The sequence below is a fragment of the Haliotis rubra genome, unplaced genomic scaffold (assembly GCF_003918875.1).
Source record: "Haliotis rubra isolate DU_JTF1 unplaced genomic scaffold, ASM391887v1 Scf238, whole genome shotgun sequence".
NCBI lineage: Eukaryota > Metazoa > Mollusca > Gastropoda > Lepetellida > Haliotidae > Haliotis > Haliotis rubra.
Genome location: NW_025766425.1, coordinates 643,750 through 669,786, shown reverse-complemented (window position 1 = coordinate 669,786; position 26,037 = coordinate 643,750). Strand labels below are relative to the sequence as shown.

General features: G+C 40.0%; 2 protein-coding genes across 2 annotated transcripts; both read left to right on the top strand.

Annotated features, from left to right (window-relative positions):
* Positions 1-5,613: 5,613 nt before the first annotated feature.
* Positions 5,614-11,977, top strand: LOC124278478 (glycine-rich cell wall structural protein-like). The gene is made up of 3 exons (XM_046714179.1): positions 5,614-5,619; positions 9,007-10,329; positions 11,918-11,977. The coding sequence occupies exons 1-3, from the start codon at positions 5,614-5,616 to the stop codon at positions 11,975-11,977; spliced, it is 1,389 nt and encodes a 462-aa protein (XP_046570135.1).
* On the top strand, positions 11,681-18,341 carry LOC124278484. The gene is made up of 4 exons (XM_046714188.1): positions 11,681-11,809; positions 13,572-14,030; positions 16,908-17,025; positions 17,922-18,341. The coding sequence occupies exons 2-4, from the start codon at positions 13,608-13,610 to the stop codon at positions 18,077-18,079; spliced, it is 699 nt and encodes a 232-aa protein (XP_046570144.1). The 5' UTR covers positions 11,681-11,809; positions 13,572-13,607; the 3' UTR covers positions 18,080-18,341.
* Positions 18,342-26,037: the final 7,696 nt, after the last annotated feature.

Genomic DNA, 26,037 nt, shown 5'->3' with positions numbered 1-26,037 from the left:
AACTCAATGTAAAAAGAATCAGAGATACACCTCCAACCAACGGACTTGTATCCCCTGGAAGACCTTTATCGCAAGTTTGTGATTATTACACATCCCTGACATTTGAAGAAATTCTGTGTAGAATGTAACCTTTAATTATAAATATGAATAGTAAGTTTTCATCAGCAGTTCTTCACATATTTCATTTTGTTTTTAAATTCTGACACTGTTTCTGACGCATACTTAATGTACCATACACCTATTATCCAATTAGTCGGTTGCAGCATAAGTACCAGTCATCATAGTTTGAAATAAAAGATTTAGCCCTTATAAAATGTGCCCATCAGTCAGTGCTGTGAGTCATTATATATGTTAATTTCTTACAAAACTTTAACACCATTCAACCTCTAAACATAAGTACTCATATACAGAGGTTTGTCTCAACAAACAACGGATCATTCTAACCACCCAAGAGGATGTGTATGACAGAATTATGTGTGTATAGAATGACCTATGTATCTTCTTGTTTTAGTAACATTATGTTGATAACATATTTCACGTGACAGACTATATACTATCTAGCTGTAGCTTTATATTCTGATTTTCATTCAACGGTCTGAAAAAAACTGATAGATAATACTTATGTACAATGACTGAATCAAGTCATGTGTAATGTAATATTAAAGTACACACGCACCATCATACAAAAATATCAGATAAAATTCACGACGAAATTCACATGTTGGACAACAATGTTTTCACATTTCGCGCACAATATCAGCTCCGACCGTACTGAATTATATGAATGTGGCCTTATCGCGTAATACGATATAGATTTGAGTACACATGCAAAAATACACTGCAGGCTTAAAACTGTGATATCCAGACATCTAGTGCCAGATTTGAATTACCGATTGCAAAACGTCAACAAAATGACAAAATATGACCTGAAAACGATCAGCTGATTCCACCGCTATCGCCTAGCTTCGAATGGCCATTTTGCGATTCATTAATGCAATATAAGCAGTCATGGCTATCCCCGGTGTATCATGAAATCACGGAACAAATATTTCAGGACATAACACTTGATATATTATCGGTCAAGGAAAAAGATACACTGTCCATATGCACCAGCGTGAACGTTAACGGTGATGGTGAAGGCTGTACTGGTTAACTGTCTCTAAGTGTTTAGTAATCAGAACAGCTCTCATCGCGCATAAGACATGCGCTGTCAGTTTAAGGTTGGACCGTCCGGATCAGCGCTCCAAGCGGATTAGTGAAGAGAAGATAAATTAAAAAAGATCGCCCATTTAGATGCTTGAGAGACTTTTCAAAATATGATATTTTTTTCAAAGTTGACTTTTAGACACATTTTTCGTTTGATAGGGCTGAAATTATTGCTGTCAGCGGCATTTTGTAAAATACACAATAAAACGCAACAAACCAATTCTGTAAAACTGCATCTGAACTTTCGATACCTCTGTTGTGCTTCTCTTTCATAATATTTGAGGATAGTTTCCAGATAAGTGAGCAGAGGGCATTATTCTACCACTCCTTAAGAAATGGGATGGGAATTTTCATCATAATTTTAGGGAATACTATTGTATGTTCAGCGCGATGTATCTTCCAATTCTGAATAATCATCTAACGTCTTTGTCAGGTCCATACCGAAAAAGTAAGACTTGCAGACAGGCTTTCGCAGTGAATACACAACCAGTGATAATATGTTTATACTGCAATTTGCTATTTAGAAGAATTTTGAGCAACAAGGACAACTATATGGATTTTATCCAGAACATTATTAGTAAGATAGAACACAATTGTGGAATATAGAGACAGGGTGTTTCATCCAAAATGTGGAAATGTGTGCAGCCTATATATTTCCGTTCTCGAGTAAAATATAGTATGTAATCCTTATGTTACTGTCAAAACACTTATTTTCCTAAAACTGTATTTTTCAAAATCAATTTCTGTTAAATGTCTAGTTTTTTTTATTTAACCAAGTGCAATGTTACTCTTAATACCTTTGCCACATTTTCAATAATCCTAAAAAAGAGAGTTAACTGCCCCAGGGCATGCCACTTGAGGCCATGTGGTAGCACTGTCAACAACAACCACGAGAATGTCAAAAGTAGTGGTGAGCATAATTATTGTATTTTTCATATTTCATGAATTGTAATTTGTGAAAGTAAGTTTTTCATCTATCTTTCCATGTAAGTCATGGTAATTTATGTCCAGGAATTTTGGTTTATTTTGTAATTTTAATGGCAAGTTGTACGTTGGTCAAAATTATTTGAATACATGTTTTCTTGGCATTGGTTAGCATTTTCCCAGTGCTTTTGTAGAAGGGTTTATGCTTTTAATGTTTTATTGTATTTCAAATGTGCTTAGGAGCATATAACAATGTTTTGTAGGCCATGTGATTTTGCCTCTTGAATGAGTTTGGCAAGTGGCAGTACAGCTATTTGCTCAATGTTTATGGCTTTGTCATTTTCTAAAACTTATTTTGTTCTACTATTTTCAGTTAATCTACTGTAAAAGGCAACTGGAATTAAATATGAATAAGAATTAGAATTGGAAATGGAATGGACGTGTTGAACAGATGGACATTGAATAAAGTGATAAGTACATTACACAAGAATCATGTTGTTCGCAACACCTTACTATTGTTTGACTTGGTTCAATGTAGCAATGGTGTTAGCCAAGGTTGTGTAATCAGCTCCTATTTATTTTCCATGCTTTTTAATCAGTTAGCAGAAGAAATCCACACGAAATTATGTTGCCATAAGCAAATGTGGTCGCTTCCTCCTTTAGATATTAGCAGCTGTAGCTGGTTTGATTTATTGGCAATGCCAGATAACAGACAGCCTCAAGTGTCACAATATATAATTGATTCAAAGTGCAAGTCAAGGTAATATTTACTGGGCCTCCAAACAAAAGGCTATTATGTCGTCTTTCTTTTAAGTATGTAAAGGATCTTAGAAAGTATATTTCAAATTTGTTATGACACTTGAATGTGCTTTTGAAAGACGTGGCACTTCTCGTCATCACAAAATAAAACACAAATATGTTTCTCTTTTAGATTACTTCTAATTGTTAAATTGCTTTGGAAGACATTATCATAGCGACATATTTGCACAGATTCGTCTCAGATTCCCATTTGGCACAATCTGGCAAAATGGACACGGGACGGTGTTAAACTATTTCATGTGTCACGGGGCCAACTACCGTGATCCAGATAAAATGCAAATACACAACGCGATGGTTGACACAACAATTTATTAAAGCTCATTTCCCGCTAAGAATGAATGCATATGACATATAACACTGTCAGGCGAGTTGCGTGACACATGGCATGGAAATATTTGCCTGAACTGTAATTAGCTAATGTTTTTGAGGAAGAGTACCATTTCTACATTGACACCTTACGCGATATATACCAAAGAAATGTGTTATTCATCCCAAACTGTTTAATGGCAATTTGTTAATGTCTTCTTGTTATGTGAACGTAGTTAAGAAGTATTTTTATTATATCAATTACGTCTGGTTATAACCAGACAATTTTCTGTATATTTTAAATGTGATCTGTACACCGAACTTTCACTGTGCTTATCGGGACCAACTGTTTTCTGTGAATTTGTAACGATGGGGTATTCTACCTAAACAAACAACATTCAATACCCTTTGAACAACATTCCACTTCCACCATTTGTTTGTTTGTAGCCTAATGGTAGCGTTCGCTCATCACGACGAAGACCTGGGTTCGATTCCCCACATGGGTACAACATGTAAAACCTATTTCTGGTGTTCTCCGACGTGCTATTGCTGGGATATAGCGGCATAAAACTAAACTCACTCACTCACTTTTGACGAATGTACCAGTAATTAATCAATTAAACATGCATGTATCTGCATTGGGACACTTAAAGCTCTTATGATATTATTGATCCGTAAGAGAAACATTTTTCATTCACTTTGCACTTATGTAGGTATTGTTATGTCAGTTATGCACTGAAGTTTTTACCTACACATCCACCAACCAATTCCTTTAGATCAATGTGCCAACTGAAGAAAACAAAGTGTTAATGAAAATGTTTCTGTTTCTTTAAAGGTTATGTCAGGCATTCATTGGTGCTTTTAGTAGTTCCTCTTCGGTATTGATCGAACTCCTTTGAGTCGTACCATTTCCACAAGAGTACAGCCTACAGGTTTGATCGATCTGAAAGCAGTCTTTTAAGAAATCGAACTCAAACAGCGAATCAGTTTGCTGGCCTACTTTTCTCAGGTTAACAGAGTACGGGTTACGGGTCAGGGCTATTAGAAATCGTCGACATGCTGCTTATCTCGATCCTGGGCAGACACGTGTTGTGCCGAAGTTTTCAAATCAACATGTTCGGCACAGATATCATTGGTGTACACAAGTCGAAACTGGGTGAATCTTCGCTGGCCACTTGTCATGTTTTCAGGTGATTCCAGATTATCTTTGCACTTTTTTAATTGGCGTTGCCGTGTCTGACAACGTTGCAGGGACCGTCATTCCTAATTTAGAGGTGGTTTGGTTTTGGTGCTAGTTGGTATCACTGCGACTGAGCGAATCCCATTCCTATTGTTCAAGAAAGGATCACAGGACAGTACTGTTGGTGATACTTGCCATCACTACGACTTAGCGAATCCCATTCCATATTGTTCAAGAAAGGGTCACAGGACAGTACTGTTGGTGATAGGTGCCATCACTACGACTTAGCGAATCCCATTCCATATTGTTCAAGAAAGGGTCACAGGACAGTACTGTTGGTGATACTTGCCATCACTATGATCGAGCGAATCCAACTCTTATTGTTCAAGGAAAGGTCACAGGACAGTACTGTCAGGACAACATTCTGACAATGTCCCATTTGTAAGGCATGTGACTCATTTGTATTTGCTCACTGTGCACGAGTCGTTAGTTCTCATCTCAGTCAGCACAATACCACTGTACCCGTGAAGGTCCGGGTTAGAATGAACCTTCAGTAACCCATGCTTATCGCAAGAGGCGACTAACGAGATCGGGTGGTCAAGCTCGCCCTTTGTTCACACATGTCAGCGGTTCCCAATTGCGCAGATCGATGCTCATGCTGTTGATCACTGGATTGTCTGGTCCAAACTTGATTATTTACAGACCGCCGCCACATAGCAGGAATATTGTTGAGTGCGGTGTAAAACTAAACTCACTCATTACTCAATCAATACCAAGGTCAAGGCCAATAACTGACCTTTCTGTCATCAGAACTGTGTTTTAAAGATATCGAAAATAATTGATAATACATAGACTACACAATAAAACAAAAGAAAACAGCAAAGTGTTGATCCTGTCAGGAAAATTTATTCTGAACGACAATTCCCGATACCACATTTATTAACACTTAAAAAAACCCCACATTTATGAACACTTAAAAATACAAAAATAAAACATCCAGATTATTTTCCGATGGTCTCTTTATATAATATATCTTATTTGTGATAATATATCTTATTTGTGATAATATATCTTATTTGTGAAATATACAAATGTGGGAAGATGACTTTCCACGCCTGGTAAATTTTAATTATTCATAAAATTCATTTGTCTTGGGAAAATGCTGTAAATGTGAAACCATGCGGGTAAGGAGGGTCATGGACTCGCAGATAAGTGTCCAAGTTAGTCAGGTGGTACAATCACCTAGGATCATGGACTCGCAGATAAGTGTCCAAGTTAGTCAGGTGGTACAACCACCTAGACCATGGTTGAGATAGATGATAACTTCCATATATAATGGCATTCATAAGTAATTTAAAATTTAAATTTTTGATGGGCAATGATGAGTTTAAAATAAGTATTTAGAAGATAGATTGAGAGATACAGAGAGAGAGATACACAGAGAGAGAGATACAGAGAGAGAGAGATAGAGAGAGAGAGAGATACAGAGAGAGAGAGATACAGAGAGAGAGAGATACACAGAGAGAGAGATACACAGAGAGAGAGATACACACAGAGAGATACAGAGAGAGAGAGAGATACAGAGAGAGAGAGATACACAGAGAGAGCCCAGCGGGCACACAACGTTGAATCAACGTTGAATCAACGTTGAATTTTGGTTGTTTGGTTGATCAACCTTTCATAAACGTTGATTCAACGTTTATCATGCGACCAAAGAAAGTTAGTCGAGATTCGTTTAGTTGTCAACGTTGTTTCAACGTAAGGAACCAACAAAATGTCAACTAATTGTTTCCTTGGCAAATTTGATACATAATTCATATTGGTAATAGGTATCCAACTTAGCAACTATCATTTCGGAACATTAATTTCATAAAAGATCAAGATCGAGCTAGTGACACATATCATCTTATATATTGTTTGATTGTGCATCGATCAACGGACGGAAATATTACGTAAATCGCAATTGAAAATGAAAACATCAATGATTTTAGGTATAAAGTCATCAGTTACCCGAATTGCATTACATTTGATATTTTTCCACAAAACTGTCAAAATTGTATAATTCCCGACAATTTGCTTTCAAACACATGCCAGATCGCCTCGTTTGGCCATATCCGGACATGCGCACAATTATCGCGCGCGCAAAGGCAGCTGATCGTTGTCAGTTTTCTTTGGCGAAGTTCAACGCAATATCGTTCTATTTTCAACATCTTCACGGCATGCTGGTGTTTATTTGGTAAGTATGTCCTAGTGTATAATGAAAACGTAGGAATGTTGTTTAAATCTAGCAGGTCAATGTAGCAAGAAACTCCGAATTAGGGGTCATGTTTTATCTCACAAGGGTACCGGTTTGTCACGTACATGTTTCTCAAAATTTAGTGGAAGCCCGTGTTTTCCATGAACTTGTTTTGTTATTTTTCGATATATTTGCATGCATATATTTGGCATTTTATTATATAATCGAATAAGATTTCCTTTCGTACCCATCACCTGATTTGAATTTTGCAAATATACATTTTCAAATAATCAATGAAGTACATCAATATAAGGGACAATTCATAATTATATGGCTGCGGGTGGGGTGATGATTGTAAGGGGGAGGGTTGTCACCCATTTTGTTCAGGGAGCTAAGGGGTCAGCATTTTGTACACACGCACTATGTTTAATATGATGCTTAGAAAGTATGGGAAGGGAGAGGGCGTCATAGATATTGTACATGACATGCAGGGTGGGGCGTCACTTATTTCGTACATACACTTTACGGGGGGAGGGGGGGAGGGAAAGGGTAATTCACATTGTACATGCTTCTTCATAAAAATCATCATCACCCTCAAGCAATACATTATGAACGGTCCCTAAGGGCAGCTATACAAAATCAAATAGAATTTATCAACATTTTATATTGCATCACATTATTATGAACATTTGTTCGTTTGAATAAGTCTATCAGTAAATTATGCATTGAGCACGCTCTGAACCCTGTCAACATATGCATATTATTTGGGGGGTGGGGGGTGGAGAATGGCGAAAGGAAATCTTTCTCAGATCATGCAACGAAAATGCACATCAAAATGTCTTGTGCAAGTCTTTGTTAAGGATGAAATTGCATATAATTTATTTGAACTTTTATTTATTTACAAAATGTGTAACTTCACTAATGATTCTTTGATGGGACAATTAACAAAACTGCACTCACAGACTTTCATTCTTACACTTGTTTGGAAGGGATGTGATGATTCATGTCTCTTAAAGGTTAAAATGTTACATACAAAAGAAGTAATTAAGTAAGGAACATTTAATTATGAAATAAGATTTAATTTTAATGGAATTTGCAGAAATCTCATCTTCGAAGACTGGGTGGCATCAATTTTGTGGATCACATAAAAGGAGCAATGCTAAGGTAACAAGTTTCTAACATTTCACATTTCAATATGTTTTGGCCACCTGTCACCCCTTTGGTCAAATAGAGTAGGACTTCCATTTCTTGGAATTGAGAGTCAGAGATACACTGTTTCCAAGAATTTGCGTGTGCCAGCGATGTTTGTTTACGAGTACATTTAAGTCTTTTTGAGTGTAGATTGGAGTTGTAAGAGATGTTATTCAGTGTCTTATTATTCAGGGTATGATAGATTATTTCTGGCAGTGAAGAGTTTAATCTCATTATTTTATTGTTCATGGTTCAGAGAAGCATAGTTATGACGTCACAGATATTATAGGTCATAACTATTTTGTTTTCTTATCTTTTAATGTAAATGGCTTTTGTTACAATTTATGACTCCTGTTAGCAAAATTGCTACATCAGTACAACTCCTATTTAATTTGAAATAATCGTTTCCGAGAATCTCTAAAGAAAACTAAATCTGACAGAATAACAACAATCTTCCATTGTTTTGCAGGACAATGTCAAACAATTTGATGTCAAGAATGAATGTTGATGGGCAAAACCGCAAGTTTTCTTTTAAGAATACAAGGTTGTATTCAATCATCTCTGGTAATTTAATTACCAAATGCAGCATTTTCATCATGACCATAGCAAATAATATATGACAGTAAAGCATCGTCTAATTCATCCTAATTCATTGTCTAATTGAATAATCAACTTGCAATTGAGGATTTTCTTTGAAAATGTTTAAGAAAACTTCCATTCCTTTAGTTGAAAATATAAATTGTTTACATTTTTCGTCACATTTTGTATTGATGCTGTTCATATGTTCACATGGCAAGTTACAGCAGTGAAATGAACCTTTCAAGTGATTGATTAAACAAATACTTGAATCATTTAAAACAATATATCTTCCATATAAAATTATTCATGTATTTAAATATAAAATTTCAGAATGTGTCCTATCTCATGGGAATGAGATGGGAATGCATCCGAAGCAAATTTCAAGAAAGAGTTAGGAACTTAAAGTTAAACGTCGAGTTCCGTCGAAATCATCAATCAAACGTTGAGTTCCGTCGGATTAACGTTGAAGTTCCCGTCCGTCAGGACATAAAATTTAATTTTGATCACGTTAGGTGATTCAGAAGAGATCAGAGAAGAGATCAAGAGAAGGTCTGGATAAAGGCAGGATTTCAGGATCGAGAGGAGTCAGGAGGATCTGGAGGATCAGAGGATCGGACGGAGTCTGAGGGGAGGATCTGGAGGATCCGGAGGATCTGGAGAGGATCTGGAGGATCTGGAGGATCTGGGGATCCTGGAGGAGAGGTCTGGATCTGGAGGAGGATCTGGGGAGGATCGGGGATCTGGAGGGGGAGGATCTGGATGGATCGGGGAGGGTCAGGGGATCTGGGGAGGATCTGGGGATCCTGGAGGATCTGGGAGGGAGGATCTGGAGGGTCTGGAGGATCACGGGAGGAGGATCTGGAGGATCTGTGAGGATGCTGGAGGAGGGAGGATCCTGGAGGGTGAGGATCCTGGAGGATCTGGGATCGGGATCTGGGAGGATCCGAGGAGGATCTGGAGGAGGATCTGGAGGAGGATCTGGGAGGATCTGGGGAGGATCCTGGAGAGGATCTGGAGGATCTGGGAGGATCATGGAGGATCCTGGAGGATCTGGAGGATCTGGAGGATCTGGAGAGGATCCGCAGAGATCTGGAGGGAGGATGGAGGATCTGGAGGAGGATCCTGGAGGTCTGGGGAGGAGGAGGGGATCCCCTGGAGAGGATCTGGGGAGGGGAGAGGATCTGGAGGATCTGGGGAGGAGGGTCTGGAGGATCTGGGAGGATCAGGGGATCTGGTGGAGGGGATCTGGGAGGGAGGATCTGGAGGGATCTGGGGATGGACTGGGGATCCGGGAGGATCTGGGGATCTGGGAGGGGATTCCTGGGGTGGGGTCATCTGGGGAGGAGGAGGGATCCTGGAGGATCCTGGGGGAGGGAGGATCTGGAGGATCCTGGAGGGAGGGGATCTGGAGGATGCTGGAGGATGGAGGGGGATCCTGGGGGGGATGCCTGGGGAGGGTCTGGGGGGAGGATCCTGGAGAGGATCCCCTGGAGGGATCACAGGGAGGGGGGATCTGGGGGAGGGGAGGGGATCTGGGGAGGATCCTGGAGGATCTGGAGGGGATCACCTGGAGGGGATCTGGGGGATCTGGGGAGGGGTCTGGAGGGTCTCTGGGGAGGATCCTGGAGGATCTGGAGAGGGAAGGGATCTGGGGAGGATGTCTGGAGGATGCCTGGGGGAGGGGGATCTGGAGGGGAGGGAGGGATCAGGGGAGAGGATGAGGTCTGGAGGAGAGGATGGGAGGGATCCTGGGTCCTGGGTGGGGATCAGGAGGAGGATCCTGGAGGATGGGAGGGGTCTGGAGGGATCGAGGAGGGTCAGGGGGTCTGGGGAGGATCTGGGGGGGGTCTGGAGGGATCTGGGGGATCTGGAGGGGATGGGGAGGGAGGTCTGGAGGAGGAGGATCTGGGGATCGGCGATGCACAGCACAGGAGATACACAGAGGGAGATACAGAGGAGGGAGAGATACACAGAGGAGATACACAGAGAGATACACAGGGGAGATGCACAGAGAGAGATACACAGAGGGAGGAGGATACACAGAGAGATACACAGGAGAGATGCACAGAGATGCGGGAGGAGAGATACAGAGAGGAGATACACAGAGAGGATACAGAGGATACAGAGAGATACACAGAGAGAGAGATACAGAGAGAGAGAGATACACAGAGAGAGATACACAGAGAGATACACAGAGAGAGATAGAGAGAGAGATACACAGAGAGAGATACACAGAGAGAGATACACAGAGAGAGAGATATACAGAGAGAGATACAGAGAGATACACAGAGAGATACACAGAGACAGAGATACAGAGAGATGCAGAGAGAGATGCAGAGAGAGATACACAGAGAGAGATACAGAGAGAGAGATGCACAGAGAGAGAGAGATACAGAGAGAGATACAGAGAGAGAGAGAGAGAGAGAGATGAGAGAGAGAGGAGACACAGAAAGAGAGAGAGAGAGAGATACACAGAGAGAGAGACACGCAGAGAGAGAGAGAGAGAGAGAGAGAGAGAGAGACACAGAGAGAGATGTACAGAGAGAGAGATACACAGAATTACAATGCGTTATCTTTGAGATCCAGCATGTGGGCAACAGCCGTCTGTGCGACCCTGCAACACGAACTACGTGAGGCCTTCTTAATATCATATTTGTCAAACGACCTGTGCTTGTTGCCACACCGCTTCAGCCGTTCAGCTGTCGATAGTGAACCACGGGTTGTGGCATGTTTGTGAGGTAAAAAGGCGATTTAAATGTCACAACATGAAACGTTTTTAATCGAGATGAAAGTCTCGTTCTGTTCCAGGCTCAACCCACACTCATACGGGTGATATAATTCCTCATAAAAAAACCCATGAAAAACATTGCTAATTTGCACATGCAGCGCACTGTTCTCATAACACCGCCGTGGGCGGTGGGGTAGTCTGATGGTTAAAGCGTTCGCTCGTCACGCCGAAGACCCGGGTTCGATACCCTACATGCATACAATTTGTGAATCCCATTTCTGGTGCTCCCCGCCGTGATATTGCTGGAATATTGCTAATTGCGGCGTAAAACCATACTCACGCACTCATAACACTGCCTAAATATAAACACCAGTGAACACTATCAAACCTACACAACATTATCATGCACTTTGTTCACAAAGTCTTCTACATATGGCATGGTAGTTATATATAGCTAGGCCTGCACGCATATTTATTGTTAGAAATGATACGTGGTTATTAACTCACTTCACGGTTGGGTGCAATAGAGTAATGTCGGTCAAGGCAACACGTTGTGATACCAGACCGCAGCTCCATGCGATTTATTGACTTTGAACTGATCTGGGTGACGTCCTACTCCACGCTAGTATACCAGACAAAGGTATGTTGACCGGTCATTGTATAACTGTAGGTGTGATACCTGTATAGTATGCATATGTTGCCATGCCCCTGAACATTCTGCTTGTTCGACGCCTACTGACATATTCAGGTAGTTGCCAAAGTCCATGGCAGTGGATTTATGAACATCATCCACTGTGAAAAGGTATAGAATTGGTCTTTAGTTGCCCGTTTGTAAGGTGCTACTAATGGGGTCGGGTGGTCAGGTAGGTGATCTGCTTCATGCATGAATTCGTATTGCAATTGCGCAGATAGCGGCTCACAATGTCAAACGGTTATTTATAGAGCAGCGCTGTAGCTTGAATATTTCGAGTAAACAAACAAGGTTGCCTCACGATCCCATGTAAACCTGAAAGGATTTAATAGGGCAATATCATTTTCAGTCGATTGGGTGTTACGTTTTAATGCATGCACCTTTAGCAAGAGAGAGAGTTTATTTCGATAAAGTGTCACACGGTTAAGCAGATTTTGTGGTGTCAAAATACTTCCCGACACGTACCTTTGAGATAAAAGATTTACATGTACAATGTAGTGTTTCGTCGCTATTTGAACTAGAGCGATCATGTGACGAGTCAATATTCGACGCCATTATGCTGTTACGTCAACACTGAATCATGCACGCACAAATTGATCGACGTGTCACAGGTGCATACACCTACTTTATTAATGCATATCAGCACCGTCTACATCTACAGTGTCAGCTATCGTAATCATTCCCACAGAAACAAACCAAAATAAAACAATAATTAAGTAACATTGATGGCACGATATGTTGTCACTGCAATACTTACTTTTGATATTGTCTACTCTGAAACATTGTGTAAACTTCTATATGGTTACCATTTAATAGTTCAATACAGTACAACCAGAAATTGAGAATTTAAAGATTGTAACTTTTTAATTTTTTTCAATCATTACTCACGTATTAAATGTGAATATTAGCAGAACATTACTCCAGATTCAAAGACAGGTGAACAGTTAGTATTTTGTCAAATCAAAGAAGTTAGAAAGTCGTGGTCCATGCCGTCCCAATATCGGACCACCTTCTTTCATTTCAGCAATATTTGTCAGATTTCTCTTATTGACACTTTCCTTCATAAGTCCCCAAACATTTTCTATTGGATTTAGGTCAGGGCTATAGCTTGGCCAATCTAATAATGTCATATTTTGGGTCCGAAACCAGGCCTGTGAATGCTTTGAACGATGTTTTGGGTCGTCCTGCTGGAAAATCCAAAAAATCCATAGAACACGTGAGCAGATGGAAGTAAATGTCCCTCGAGAATATCTGTGCACTGCTCACTGTTCATATTCCCTTCAAATACACAGATGGGCTGCCCATAACACAGATATGCAACCCCACACGTTAAATTTCGGACTGTACTTTGGGCGCTGATACAAAGGTTTTTCAGTTTGTTTGGTCCAGAATTTCAGTGTATTAGGAAACAGCCACACAGAACTTTATGATTGTCTGCAAAGTAATATTGTCAACAACGTGTGATTGTCTGCACAATTATAATGTCGAAACTACATTGTCGAAACTATAACCGTGTATCTTATTTAATCATTTCTACACTAGAACTAACCCAACCCGGTGCATTGTCCTAGGAGTCTTTAGGCTTCGTTTTCCTTCACACAGATCTCGGAACGTAGCACAGTCAGGCATGAGGCGTTTCATATGAAATATATCCTGGATTCAGGACAAATAATATACATTTACGAAAGTTGTACATGGCTTTTTCTTTCAGATATCTTACGAGAAGGGATTCAAACACTGACATACAATGGACAAGGCACAGTACGGTGACATTACTGAGCTGGTTAAACATATTCTACAAAACCAGAAACGTATAGCGGCCATGATGGATGCCCTTGTGAACAGAATCTCTTCAATACTGGCGAATGTCATGGCTTCAGATGAACAACAGGAAGCCTGGAGAAGTCACCAGCAAGACAGTCAACGGCAACTGCATCATCATCTGGATGAGCTGAGGAGCCATTTAGATGGACTAGAACAGAGGGTTGCCGCATTGGAAATCAGCCAAACACAACCTGATTGGAACACGAAATCACGGAAAACGAACACGGAAGTAGGGGAGCACATTGACGGAACCCTTCCTGAAGATTTGTCAGAAGCATTGTCGAATTGGTGTAGTCTAGATTCCCCTGAGAGGATGGAGAGTCCCGCAGAACTCTTGAATCAGCAAAAAGGTAGGTTTACAGACACATCATGAATCATCGTGGATTTTTACCCATGAAAATGTAGCTTCATACCCACCTAAGTAGCTTGTCGATGTAAACAAATTGCGTCAGTATTTTTCAGTGATAATTTCACTGCACACGTCTTGACATACTGTCACAAACAGAACAAAAAGATTTGGTTACACAAATGTATTAACCCAATCCCCCAACTATACATGACAAAACACGCTATCATACACATTCATTCTATACAAAACATTGACATATGCAGTACCACGTGTGTCTCACATGTAACTCACGCGCAGTTACCCCAGCTTTGCCTTCTTCATCCTAGTATACTCAAACCATGATGCACACTTAACCTGCACACAGTCCCTCCATCACTAATCACAACACCGCCACATCGGCACAGTCATACGATCATAACTGATATCGGGTACAATCTATAGTGATACAACTGTATGTTACTATGGCAACAAGATAACAAGTAATTGATGGTTAATATGGCAACAGAATAGCAGTGTCCGTGTTTGGCATCCATTCCTGACCTCTGTCTGTACGAACCCACAGTTCACATACACCATCCCAGGTCACTGGCGTTGTTAGCCGTCCTCCGTAGTTCCACTGTCCGACTCGTCAGCCTACAATGGCTACTACTCCAACATTGGCAATTTCTCCTGGTGATCTTCACGCTTGCCCTCTGGTCACAGCACATCACCCTCTTAGAGAATATCAAGTTCAACAGTCCATCGTTGACAAACCATAGGTCTTCATGGACAGGCTCTCAGTAACACCATATCCTGGATGCTTAAATACAAACCACTTGTATTTACTAATATGTCCTAGGGTTTTATATTATGCCATTTCAACACGACCAGTTCAATTGCCCATTATACCATCAATAACACTATTATTTTTACCTCTTAATATAATTTAATACCCGTACAACTATCCCACAAATATTCAAATGTATAACACAACCCGTCAAATTATCACCCAATACTACATTTCTTATTCAAATAGTAAACTCACATTTTTCACAAAATGCCATTCGAAGTGCAATACAAAACACTCAATATTCAATTAATTCACACACTTCCAAAGAAATAATATTCAAAATGCAATACAAAAATACACTCACGCATTTCCACCACCAACATCACTGAAATACACGTCTGAAGCTTTCACCACGACATTCGCTGGGTATCTCCCTCTCACCCAAACCGTCGCGCTTTTTAACTCCCTGATCACGCACCCCGTTCTCCCGCCGAAACACACACAAAGAACCAGATCTTGACACATACATTATGTCTGTTTGCTGTGCTGTTGCTTCAAAGAATACCTAAGACCCAGTATCTGCGTTAAGCGTTTATTTTCGCTTTCAATTGTCTCCTTGAAGAGATACATTCTTGTTAACCCCGTGAAGATCCGGTTGAACTAAGAAGCGACCAGTGGGAACGGGTGGTCAGGTGTCTGACATGGTTGATGCTTGTCATTATGTCCAAATTACCGATCGATGCTCATGTTCGTAGTGGGTCTGCTGTAACATGAAGCTGACATGCGTTAAACACACATGATTTTTAATTATTTTCCTTTTAGTTTTACCGAAAGAGGTACAACGGTGCTTCCATGCACTGCATGAAAACGGGCTTAGAACACACGCTCTGACATGCTCGACTGCCTGTCGCTGCTTCAGAGGGTGCCAACCTTTACTCCTTAACAGACCAGGGCATTTTAGCAAGCCGATAACACACTTTCTCCTGACATCGTACTGTATGAAACTATAGGAAAGAAAATATTCACTTAAAACTGGATTTGACCTAAACATTGCAGATGTTATCGACAAATTACTGAGCTGAAAACAATCACCGACACACTGCGAAGTAAAGGTCCAAAACGCATACCTATTTCTTGTTCGTTCATTTCATCCACAATTCACCATGGTGAATATTTAGGAGATAAACGTACTGTGTTTGGAAATTAGATGAATGATAGATCAAATTGATAGTCTCTAAATTTCATTTGAAGCCGAACGCGTTGGTGGCCAAACTGAAGTAGTGCGACAGTGTCGTATACGTGCGCAGTGAAGCGGTCATGAAATCAGACGCATTTTCAAACCAGGATTGATGGTGTCTAATTTTCTTGATTGTCCAATCAAATTCGAGTATTTCACGTAGTTATGGTAGAATTTGTTTTGCCTGGCGGTTTAGTCAACACAGCCTGTATTAGGGGGTCGACCTGGTCCTTCAGGAAAACAGTGGTGTTGTTTTGGAAATTAAATCTAGTGAAAAATGGTGAATAGTTACTGCCCCAAGGTGAACATTAATTAACTGGATGTTCTTAAAATGATTGTTGTGAGTACATGAAATATGCCTGGGATCCTGCTTTCTTAAAATCCATTGTTGGACATCACGATCGCTGTCAACTTTACATTAAATCCACTTGTAAATAAAAAGAACTGGTCTTCAGCAGCACTTGCTTAACGTAAGACGTGGTCAGGCTCCGTGAGTTGTCATCGTATCCAAATTGCATCGATTGTTTTTATGCAGACCGTCGTCATTCACTTGGGAAATTGCTGAATGCGGCGTTGAGCAAAATGTATATTATAATGTCCCAAATGGTACCTGAAATGAAGAGATGTAGCCCTTAGCCGTGCTAGGATCAGCTGAACGCTTGTAATCAGGTTGTAAAAACCAGTGATCTGGGTTCCGTTCCACAAAGCGATCGTAGCGCCAGGTCTGTCTTGAATTGTGAGACTTATGATCATCCTAGCGATATGATCCCTTTCTTGAACAGAGCCCTGGGTCACGCTACCCTTTCAAGCTTCAACAGATGCACAACACGCCAACGCGCTGGCATACACTTGTTCCCCTGTTGTTTCAGGTTCTTGTCATTTCAAGGCTGTCACTCTTGCTATATTGTTTGCTAACCGCCTGGCTGCCTCAGAGACGCTGGATAATCGGGGAGAAAGACAAGGGCATCCTGTAGAAGAAAAGCCAGGTAACGTTTGAAGTGATATAGTGGGCATCGTCAATACTTCTTGGTTATGTATAAACTTTATATTATGTCCATTCCTTCATGTATTGGAGGATTAGTGTGTATACAAAACCCTGAAGTACCGATGATGTGACGGGTCATTTCTGAATTTATATACTGACGTACAAAAGAAAGTACACCGGTGTTTGGAGATCATTAAAACATGCAAATATTTTGAACTGAGTTTTGATTGTGACTGACACTTCACAAACCTTGTGTACGTGCTGCCTAAACCCAACAAATATCGTACCCTATAGCGACATTGCCAACGCCTCGTGCTCCATGACGAACGTACGTCAATCAAGTGACATGTGATGATGTCATCTGGTAATGTTATCTGTACACTATGAGCTTCTGTCAAGAGAAGGGGAACCGATATGGAATATCTACAGGCCTATATTCTCAACACTGCAGTGGGTGAGTGAATTTAGTTTAACGCTACTTTCAGCAATAATTCAGCAACATCACGGCGGGGGACACCAGAAATGTGCTTCACACATTGTACCCATGTGGGGAATCGAACCCGGGTCTTCAGCGTGACGAGCGACCACTTTAACCACTAGACTACCCCACCGCCCCAACACCGCGCTGATAGTTCAAGAACATGCTAAAAATTGGCTTTTAAGATGTTTTAACGATAAACACAGTAACCAATTACAGATCTGTCATTGACAAGATAACGCCTGAACCAAGTAATACACGTACTGAGGTATGGCACTGATGAATATACTTCAAGACAAAAATTGAAATATGCGTAAGCGGTTTGACATGAACATTGCAAGATTACTCTACTATTGTAACATATAACAGCTTGTAAAAATAGATGTGTTGTTACAAAAATTGAATTGATATTGTTTCAGGTGGTGATCATTTAAAAGCAACAGCTCTGGCCATAGTATTCATGATCAAGCTGATGAAGGCTAAGGAACTGCCTCTTGTGCTGGACAGTCAAAGGGACATAACTCCAGGCTCACACGATTACATTGAGACGCCCGACCGTGTGCTGTCATGTCGTTAGATGTAGAAGCTGTGATTCTGTGAAAACTGAAACTATGGAACAATGACTTCATGAAACTTTGTCGGGTTGCTTCCACGAAGCTGTTAGCTGTGTCAAACAGTCGCTATGAAGTTGCTAGCTGAAATACTGACTATATATGGCAAACAAGCGCTATGAAGTTGCTAATTGAAAGTCTGACTGCATTTGGCAATCAAATGCTATGAAGTTGCTAATTGTGAAATACTGACAGTAAGTAAGTGGCAAACAAACGCTATGAAGTTCCTATTTGTGAAATATTGACAGTATGTGGGAAACAAACGACATGAAGTTCCTATTTGTGAAATACTGACAGTATGTGGGAAACAAACGACATGAAGTTCCTATTTGTGAAATACTGACAGTATGTGGGAAACAAACGACATGAAGTTCCTATTTGTGAAATACTGACAGTATGTGGCAAACAAACGACATGAAGTTCCTATTTGTGCAATACTGACAGTATGTGGGAAACAAACAGCATGAAGTTCCTATTTGTGCAATACTGACAGTATGTGGGAAACAAACAGCATGAAGTTCCTATTTGTGAAATACTGACAGTATGTGGAAACAAACGACATGAAGTTCCTATTTGTGAAATACTGACAGTATGTGGCAAACAAACGACATGAACTTCCTATTTGTGCAATACTGACAGTATGTGGCAAACAAACGACATGAAGTTCCTATTTGTGCAATACTGACAGTATGTGGCAAACAAACAGCATGAAGTTCCTATTTGTGCAATACTGACAGTATGTGGCAAACAAACGACATGAAGTTCCTATTTGTGCAATACTGACAGTATGTGGCAAACAAACGACATGAAGTTCCTATTTGTGCAATACTGACAGTATGTGGCAAACAAACGACATGAACTTCCTATTTGTGCAATACTGACAGTATGTGGAAAACAAACGACATGAAGTTCCTATTTGTGAAATACTGACAGTATGTGGGGAAAAACAAACGACATGAAGTTCCTATTTGTGAAATACTGACAGTATGTGGGAAACAAACGACATGAAGTTCCTATTTGTGAAATACTGACAGTATGTGGCAAACAAACGACATGAAGTTCCTATTTGTGCAATACTGACAGTATGTGGCAAACAAACGACATGAAGTTCCTATTTGTGAAATACTGACAGTATGTGGCAAACAAACGAGCATAAAGTTCCTATTTTGTGAAATACTGACAGTATGTGGGAAACAAACTGCATGAAGTTCCTATTTGTGAAATACTGACTGTATGTGGGAAACAAACAGCATGAAGTTCCTATTTGTGAAATACTGACAGTATGTGGCAAACAAACAGCATGAAGTTCCTATTTGTGCAATACTGACAGTATGTGGGAAACAAACGACATGAAGTTCCTATTTGTGCAATACTGACAGTATGTGGGAAACAAACAGCATGAAGTTCCTATTTGTGAAATACTGACAGTATGTGGGAAACAAACAGCATGAAGTTCCTATTTGTGCAATACTGACAGTATGTGGGAAACAAACAGCATGAAGTTCCTATTTGTGAAATATTGAAAGTATGTGGGAAACAAACAGCATGAAGTTCCTATTTGTGCAATACTGACTGTATGTGGGAAACAAACAGCATGAAGTTCCTATTTGTGCAATACTGACAGTATGTGGCAAACAAACGACATGAACTTCCTATTTGTGAAATATTGACAGTATGTGGGAAACAAACGACATGAAGTTCCTATTTGTGCAATACTGACAGTATGTGGCAAACAAACGACATGAAGTTCCTATTTGTGAAATACTGACAGTATGTGGCAAACAAACGACATGAAGTTCCTATTTGTGCAATACTGACAGTATGTGGCAAACAAACGACATGAAGTTCCTATTTGTGCAATACTGACAGTATGTGGCAAACAAACGACATGAAGTTCCTATTTGTGAAATACTGACAGTATGTGGCAAACAAACGACATGAACATGAAGTTCCTATTTGTGAAATACTGACTGTATGTGGCAAACAAACGACATGAAGTTCCTATTTGTGAAATACTGACAGTATGTTGGCAAACAAACGACATGAAGTTCCTATTTGTGAAATACTGACTGTATGTGGCAAACAAACGACATGAAGTTCCTATTTGTGAAATACTGACAGTATGTGGCAAACAAACGACATGAAGTTCCTATTTGTGAAATACTGACAGTATGTGGGAAACAAACAGCATGAAGTTCCTATTTGTGAAATACTGACAGTATGTGGGAAACAAACAGCATGAAGTTCCTATTTGTGAAATACTGACTGTATGTGGGAAACAAACAGCATGAAGTTCCTATTTGTGAAATACTGACTGTATGTGGGAAACAAACAGCATGAAGTTCCTATTTGTGAAATACTGACAGTATGTGGGAAACAAACAGCATGAAATTCCTATTTGTGCAATACTGACAGTATGTGGGAAACAAACAGCATGAAGTTCCTATTTGTGAAATACTGACAGTATGTGGGAAACAAACGACATGAAGTTCCTATTTGTGAAATACTGAAAGTATGTGGGAAACAAACAGCATGAAGTTCCTATTTGTGAAATACTGACTGTATGTGGGAAACAAACGACATGAAGTTCCTATTTGTGAAATACTGACAGTATGTGGCAAACAAACGACATGAAGTTCCTATTTGTGAAATATTGACAGTATGTGGCAAACAAACGACATGAAGTTCCTATTTGTGCAATACTGACAGTATGTGGCAAACAAACGACATGAAGTTCCTATTTGTGAAATACTGACAGTATGTGGGAAACAAACAGCATGAAGTTCCTATTTGTGCAATACTGACAGTATGTGGCAAAAACAAACGACATGAATACTGTGCAATACTGACAGTATGTGGCAAACAAACGACATGAAACAATACAGTATGTGGCAAACAAACGCATGAAGTTCCTATTTGTGCAATACTGACAGTATGTGGCAAACAAACGACATGAAGTTCCTATTTGTTCCAATACTGACAGTATGTGGGAAACAAACGACATGAAGTTCCTATTTGTGCAATACTGACAGTATGTGGCAAACAAACAATACTGACATGGCAAACAAACAGCATGAAGTTCCTATTTGTGAAATACTGACTGTATGTGGCAAACAAACGACATGAAGTTCCTATTTGTGCAATACTGACAGTATGTGGCAAACAAACGACATGAAGTTCCTATTTGTGAAATACTGACTGTATGTGGGAAACAAACAGCATGAAGTTCCTATTTGTGCAATATTTGTGGCAAACAAACGACATGAGTTCCTATTTGTGCAATACTGACAGTATGTGGGAAACAAACAGCATGAAGTTCCTATTTGTGAAATACTGACAGTATGTGGGAAACAAACAGCATGAAGTTCCTATTTGTGAAATACTGACAGTATGTGGGAAACAAACAGCATGAAGTTCCTATTTGTGAAATACTGACTGTATGTGGGAAACAAACGACATGAAGTTCCTATTTGTGAAATACTGACTGTATGTGGGAAACAAACGACATGAAGTTCCTATTTGTGCAATACTGACAGTATGTGGGAAACAAACAGCATGAAGTTCCTATTTGTGCAATACTGACAGTATGTGGGAAACAAACAGCATGAAGTTCCTATTTGTGAAATACTGACAGTATGTGGCAAACAAACGACATGAAGTTCCTATTTGTGCAATACTGACAGTATGTGGCAAACAAACAGCATGAAGTTCCTATTTGTGAAATACTGACTGTATGTGGGAAACAAACAGCATGAAGTTCCTATTTGTGAAATACTGACAGTATGTGGGAAACAAACAGCACGAAGTTCCTATTTGTGAAATACTGACAGTAAGTGGGAAACAATCAGTACAAGTTGGTAACTGAAAGTTTGACTTCATGTGGCAATCGGACACAATGAAGTTACTGATACACTTCTCTTCAGAAGACACATTATTGCATACTGTTTTGTTTGAAAAAAACCATACAAATGTCTTCATCATTAATGGTAAACGTTAGTCAACTGATATCATATTGTGAACACGCTTCAGACATAATGATAAATAAAGTCTTCTTGAACTAATGGACGGAAATGTCACAACTATATACTTGGCTCTCTAACCTTTGTGTTATACGTCGAATCCATGTTTTCGACTGTGATGCCTTGACATCTGCATCACTTCATCATCCATTATGAAATCAATAACAATCGATAATTCTTATGCATGTCTGCAAATTAACCAAATATTAAACAAGTAAATATAGCTCTTTTCGAGTGGACTTAATGAGCAGATGTATTTGATGGAGAGAACAGAACACCAAAGAGTAATGTCAACAGAGACTGTTCCGGTGGATTCGATGTGTAAACAGTGTTATAAGGTTAAACAAGGCATCTGTTATACAAGGTGCGGGTTACAAAGTCAGCAGAACGTTCGCATCGCGATCAATATCCATATCTGGTGAAGAGCTTGCCCCATCCTGTCCAGATCACGCACCTGGTAATGAGGAGAGGGATCGAGTAAATCTATGTGAGTATAAAACCTGGTGTTGAGTTATTCATTGTATGCCAGAGTGCCAGCACATGAATGAAATGTGTTTACTGAGGAGTTACAGTCGTCTGACCTCTCACTCCTAGACTTAACATCCCCATGGACCAAGCGAGTGTGTAACTTGAGCTTACGTCATCCCTGACAACGGCCATCTTAATAGGTAACTGGTTATAGGGTTTACTGACACCCAAATCCCAGTTACGACAACAGTGCGAGTCTGTAATATCTGACTTTTATAAAAATTCAAACACACTTTCCCCTTATCTACGTGGTGCTTTTACAAGACCATATCACAAAAAACACTACTTAGTCTGTGTATGCAATCATATGAATGGACATACATATATTTTAACGTTTACGTAGAGGGTAATGTCCGAGTAACGCTCCTCCGGGGCCTCGGCTCCATTATTTTTAAGAAATGGAGAGTTACGAGGATATAATACCCTACATAAATTACATTCAAAGTATTGGTAATATTTCTGTTATCAAAACTAAAATGAAGTTCCAAATTTGAAACTGGTACACATCGCTCAATTCTTAAAAAGAATGGAGCGAGCAGACAGTGGAATGACGTCACAAATGTAACTTAATTCAGGATTCGACAGGCTTTTTGACATTGTACACTTAATATTATTGTTTTACGAAATCAACGAGAGTAAATGCGGTGGGTGAAACGGGTTGCGCATCAAACCACACCAGTATTGTCAGGGTATGTCAGTGTAAATTCATGCATCGTTAGAACCGGCGATCAGCGTTTCAGTGGGGTCAAGGACATCCAGCCCTCGGCCATTCATCTGCAAGACTCACATTTTAATCATGTCAAAATTGTACTGAGTACATATAATATATATGGACAGATCTTCGGTCATATAAGTTAAGAGGGATCGTCCATTCGTCAGGGAACATGACATAATTCCAACTTATCGAATTTCATCTAGACGTTCCCGTCATCACTGACGACCCTCATTCAAATGACGTGTATTTAACGTGGACGTTGTGCGTGCAAATGCCATCTCTGCAGACGCATGGGTATGTACTCGTACACGAGTTGCTGGATGCAACCGGTCCCGTACCTTTACAATACATACACTTTCTTAATGTCATCGATCTGACTGACCTGTCCTTTGATGGAGTTTTTGGACGTTAAGAGCGTTCTTTTGAACGTTAAGAGCGTTCTTTTGAACGTCAAGAGCGTTGTCGATCATCCACGGTATACGTATTGACAACGATAAGTTGGAAACAATAGAATTAACTTGTGTATTGTTAAAATGATATTACAGATATTTTGAAAACTAACAGTAATATCAGTCTGCTTGACAATGATAAGTTGAGAAACAATAGAATTAACTTGTGTACTTCAGTGAGGATTTGTTAAAATGATATTACTGATATTATGTAAACAAACAGTGATATCAGTGTGCTTGACAATGATAAGTTGGAAACAATAGAATTAACCAGTACTTTTGTTGAAATGATATTACAGATATTTTGAAAACTAACATCAATAACAGTGTGCTTGGGGCACACACGAGCTCGCAGCAAGAACAACCACTGGTGAGAATTGTTAGACAAGAACCAAGCATTGTGCATATAACAAGAAAATAAGATGTTATCATTTCCAAGTCTCTACTGGTCCGATTGGGAAATGAACAAAACGTTATTGTAACAAACTGACTAAAAGAAAACCACACTCGATAAACATAGTTAATACATGAGATGTTCCACTTCCTGTGTTGGAAAATGATAGAGTCATATGAAACCGTTGAAGGAGAGATTGTAGTGTGGAAATTATCCCATAAATAAGTCAAGCTAATATGAATTGTTTTCAACCAAAACATGAAATGTAAAACATTGTAACAATGGTGATAATGAGGCTCAAGCTCAAAGACATCACAAAACAGATTTTATCCAATTTACTGCTCACCACACTGAGAGGGGCATCTGTGGCATCGGCAACGTTGGAGACGTTGCCATCGCTGTCATGTTGATTCAGATGTTTTTCACAACCAATATTGATCACGGATCGCGTTAATCTGTTATGTTCCGTCATGAGACTGATGTGCTGAATCGCGATACAGAGGAGAACATACAGACCGCTCAGGTTGAGTTGGCAACAAACGTAAAGGGAGATAACCGAGATGCTGTTGGAGGTCTGGGGTAGCATACCACTAAGAAGCGTGATGAAAACTGTGAAAGAGAGGAAGATGGTGACCGAGAAGGACAGTTTCTCTCCCGTTTCCGACTTGACCAGGAACACAAAGGGGTTGATTGTGGAAATGACCAGTATGGGCAGAAGAAGAGTCACCACATAATAGAGAGGTCGTCTCCTCAGTGAAATGGACAAACTTTTAGAGTGTGGTTCACCTGCCTCTTCAGGTTCGTTGTGCAAATCACTAGATATGATATCCCATTCGCCATTGTAAGGTCGAACAAAAAAGTTGTCTTTTTAAAAGAATACATATACAATTCATCCATTGTGTAGGTATCAGAGGCAAATATCAGTTTGCATTCGTGTTGGTCAAAGGGAAACGCAGTAACTCGCATTTTGCAAGGTATTCGTGCAAGTGTCGCAAGGTAGATAGCTGCTCGTCCCTGGTGTGTTATCACAACATGCTCTTCGTTAGAACCAAGATACGAAACATGATCAAGAGTTTCCTGAATGACAATATTTGGAGTCCAAATCGTCTTCCTTTCAAATCTCAAGGACGTAATGTTCCCATATTGGGCAGGATTCCATTGTATAATTGCATCATTCCATTCGAATGATATCCACAAACCTATGGTTAGAAGCTCCTGGACGACATCCACCAACTTGACCCTGTCCACGTTTAATTTAACTCCAACATTCACAGGTTGTGAGAGATTTCGGATGGGGAGGATCAGTGGGTTGTACTTTTCTAGAAGAGAGATATGTAAACTTTGGGCGTCTTCATAGATATCCGACGTCACAGACTGTGTCAATAATGCCAGTAGTAGGACAGTATGAGGAATATACATATCCTTGGGTGATTTGAATGTGTTGAGAAAATACGAATGTCTCTCCTATCCTGTAACTATCACTGAAAACTCCCTTCTGACTTCAGTCTGTCACTGTAACGATGAAGTGATGCAGCATGTCATAGAATCAATGATGTGATCATAAAGCCCCTTACAAGTACCAGTTTCCCATTCTGACAATAATGGATGGCATTGTACTGTAAGTCACGGAGACACACTGAACACACCAATCAACATTGGGTCATGGAGTGTCAGACAAACATCAAGTGAGGCAGAATGTCCACAAAAGTCCATTAACTAGCCTCACACAAACTCACTTACCTGAACAGATAACCTTATCTAATCATGTCCATGTGTAAAGCAAACCTACAATGTAATATTCATGCTTTCACACCATGAA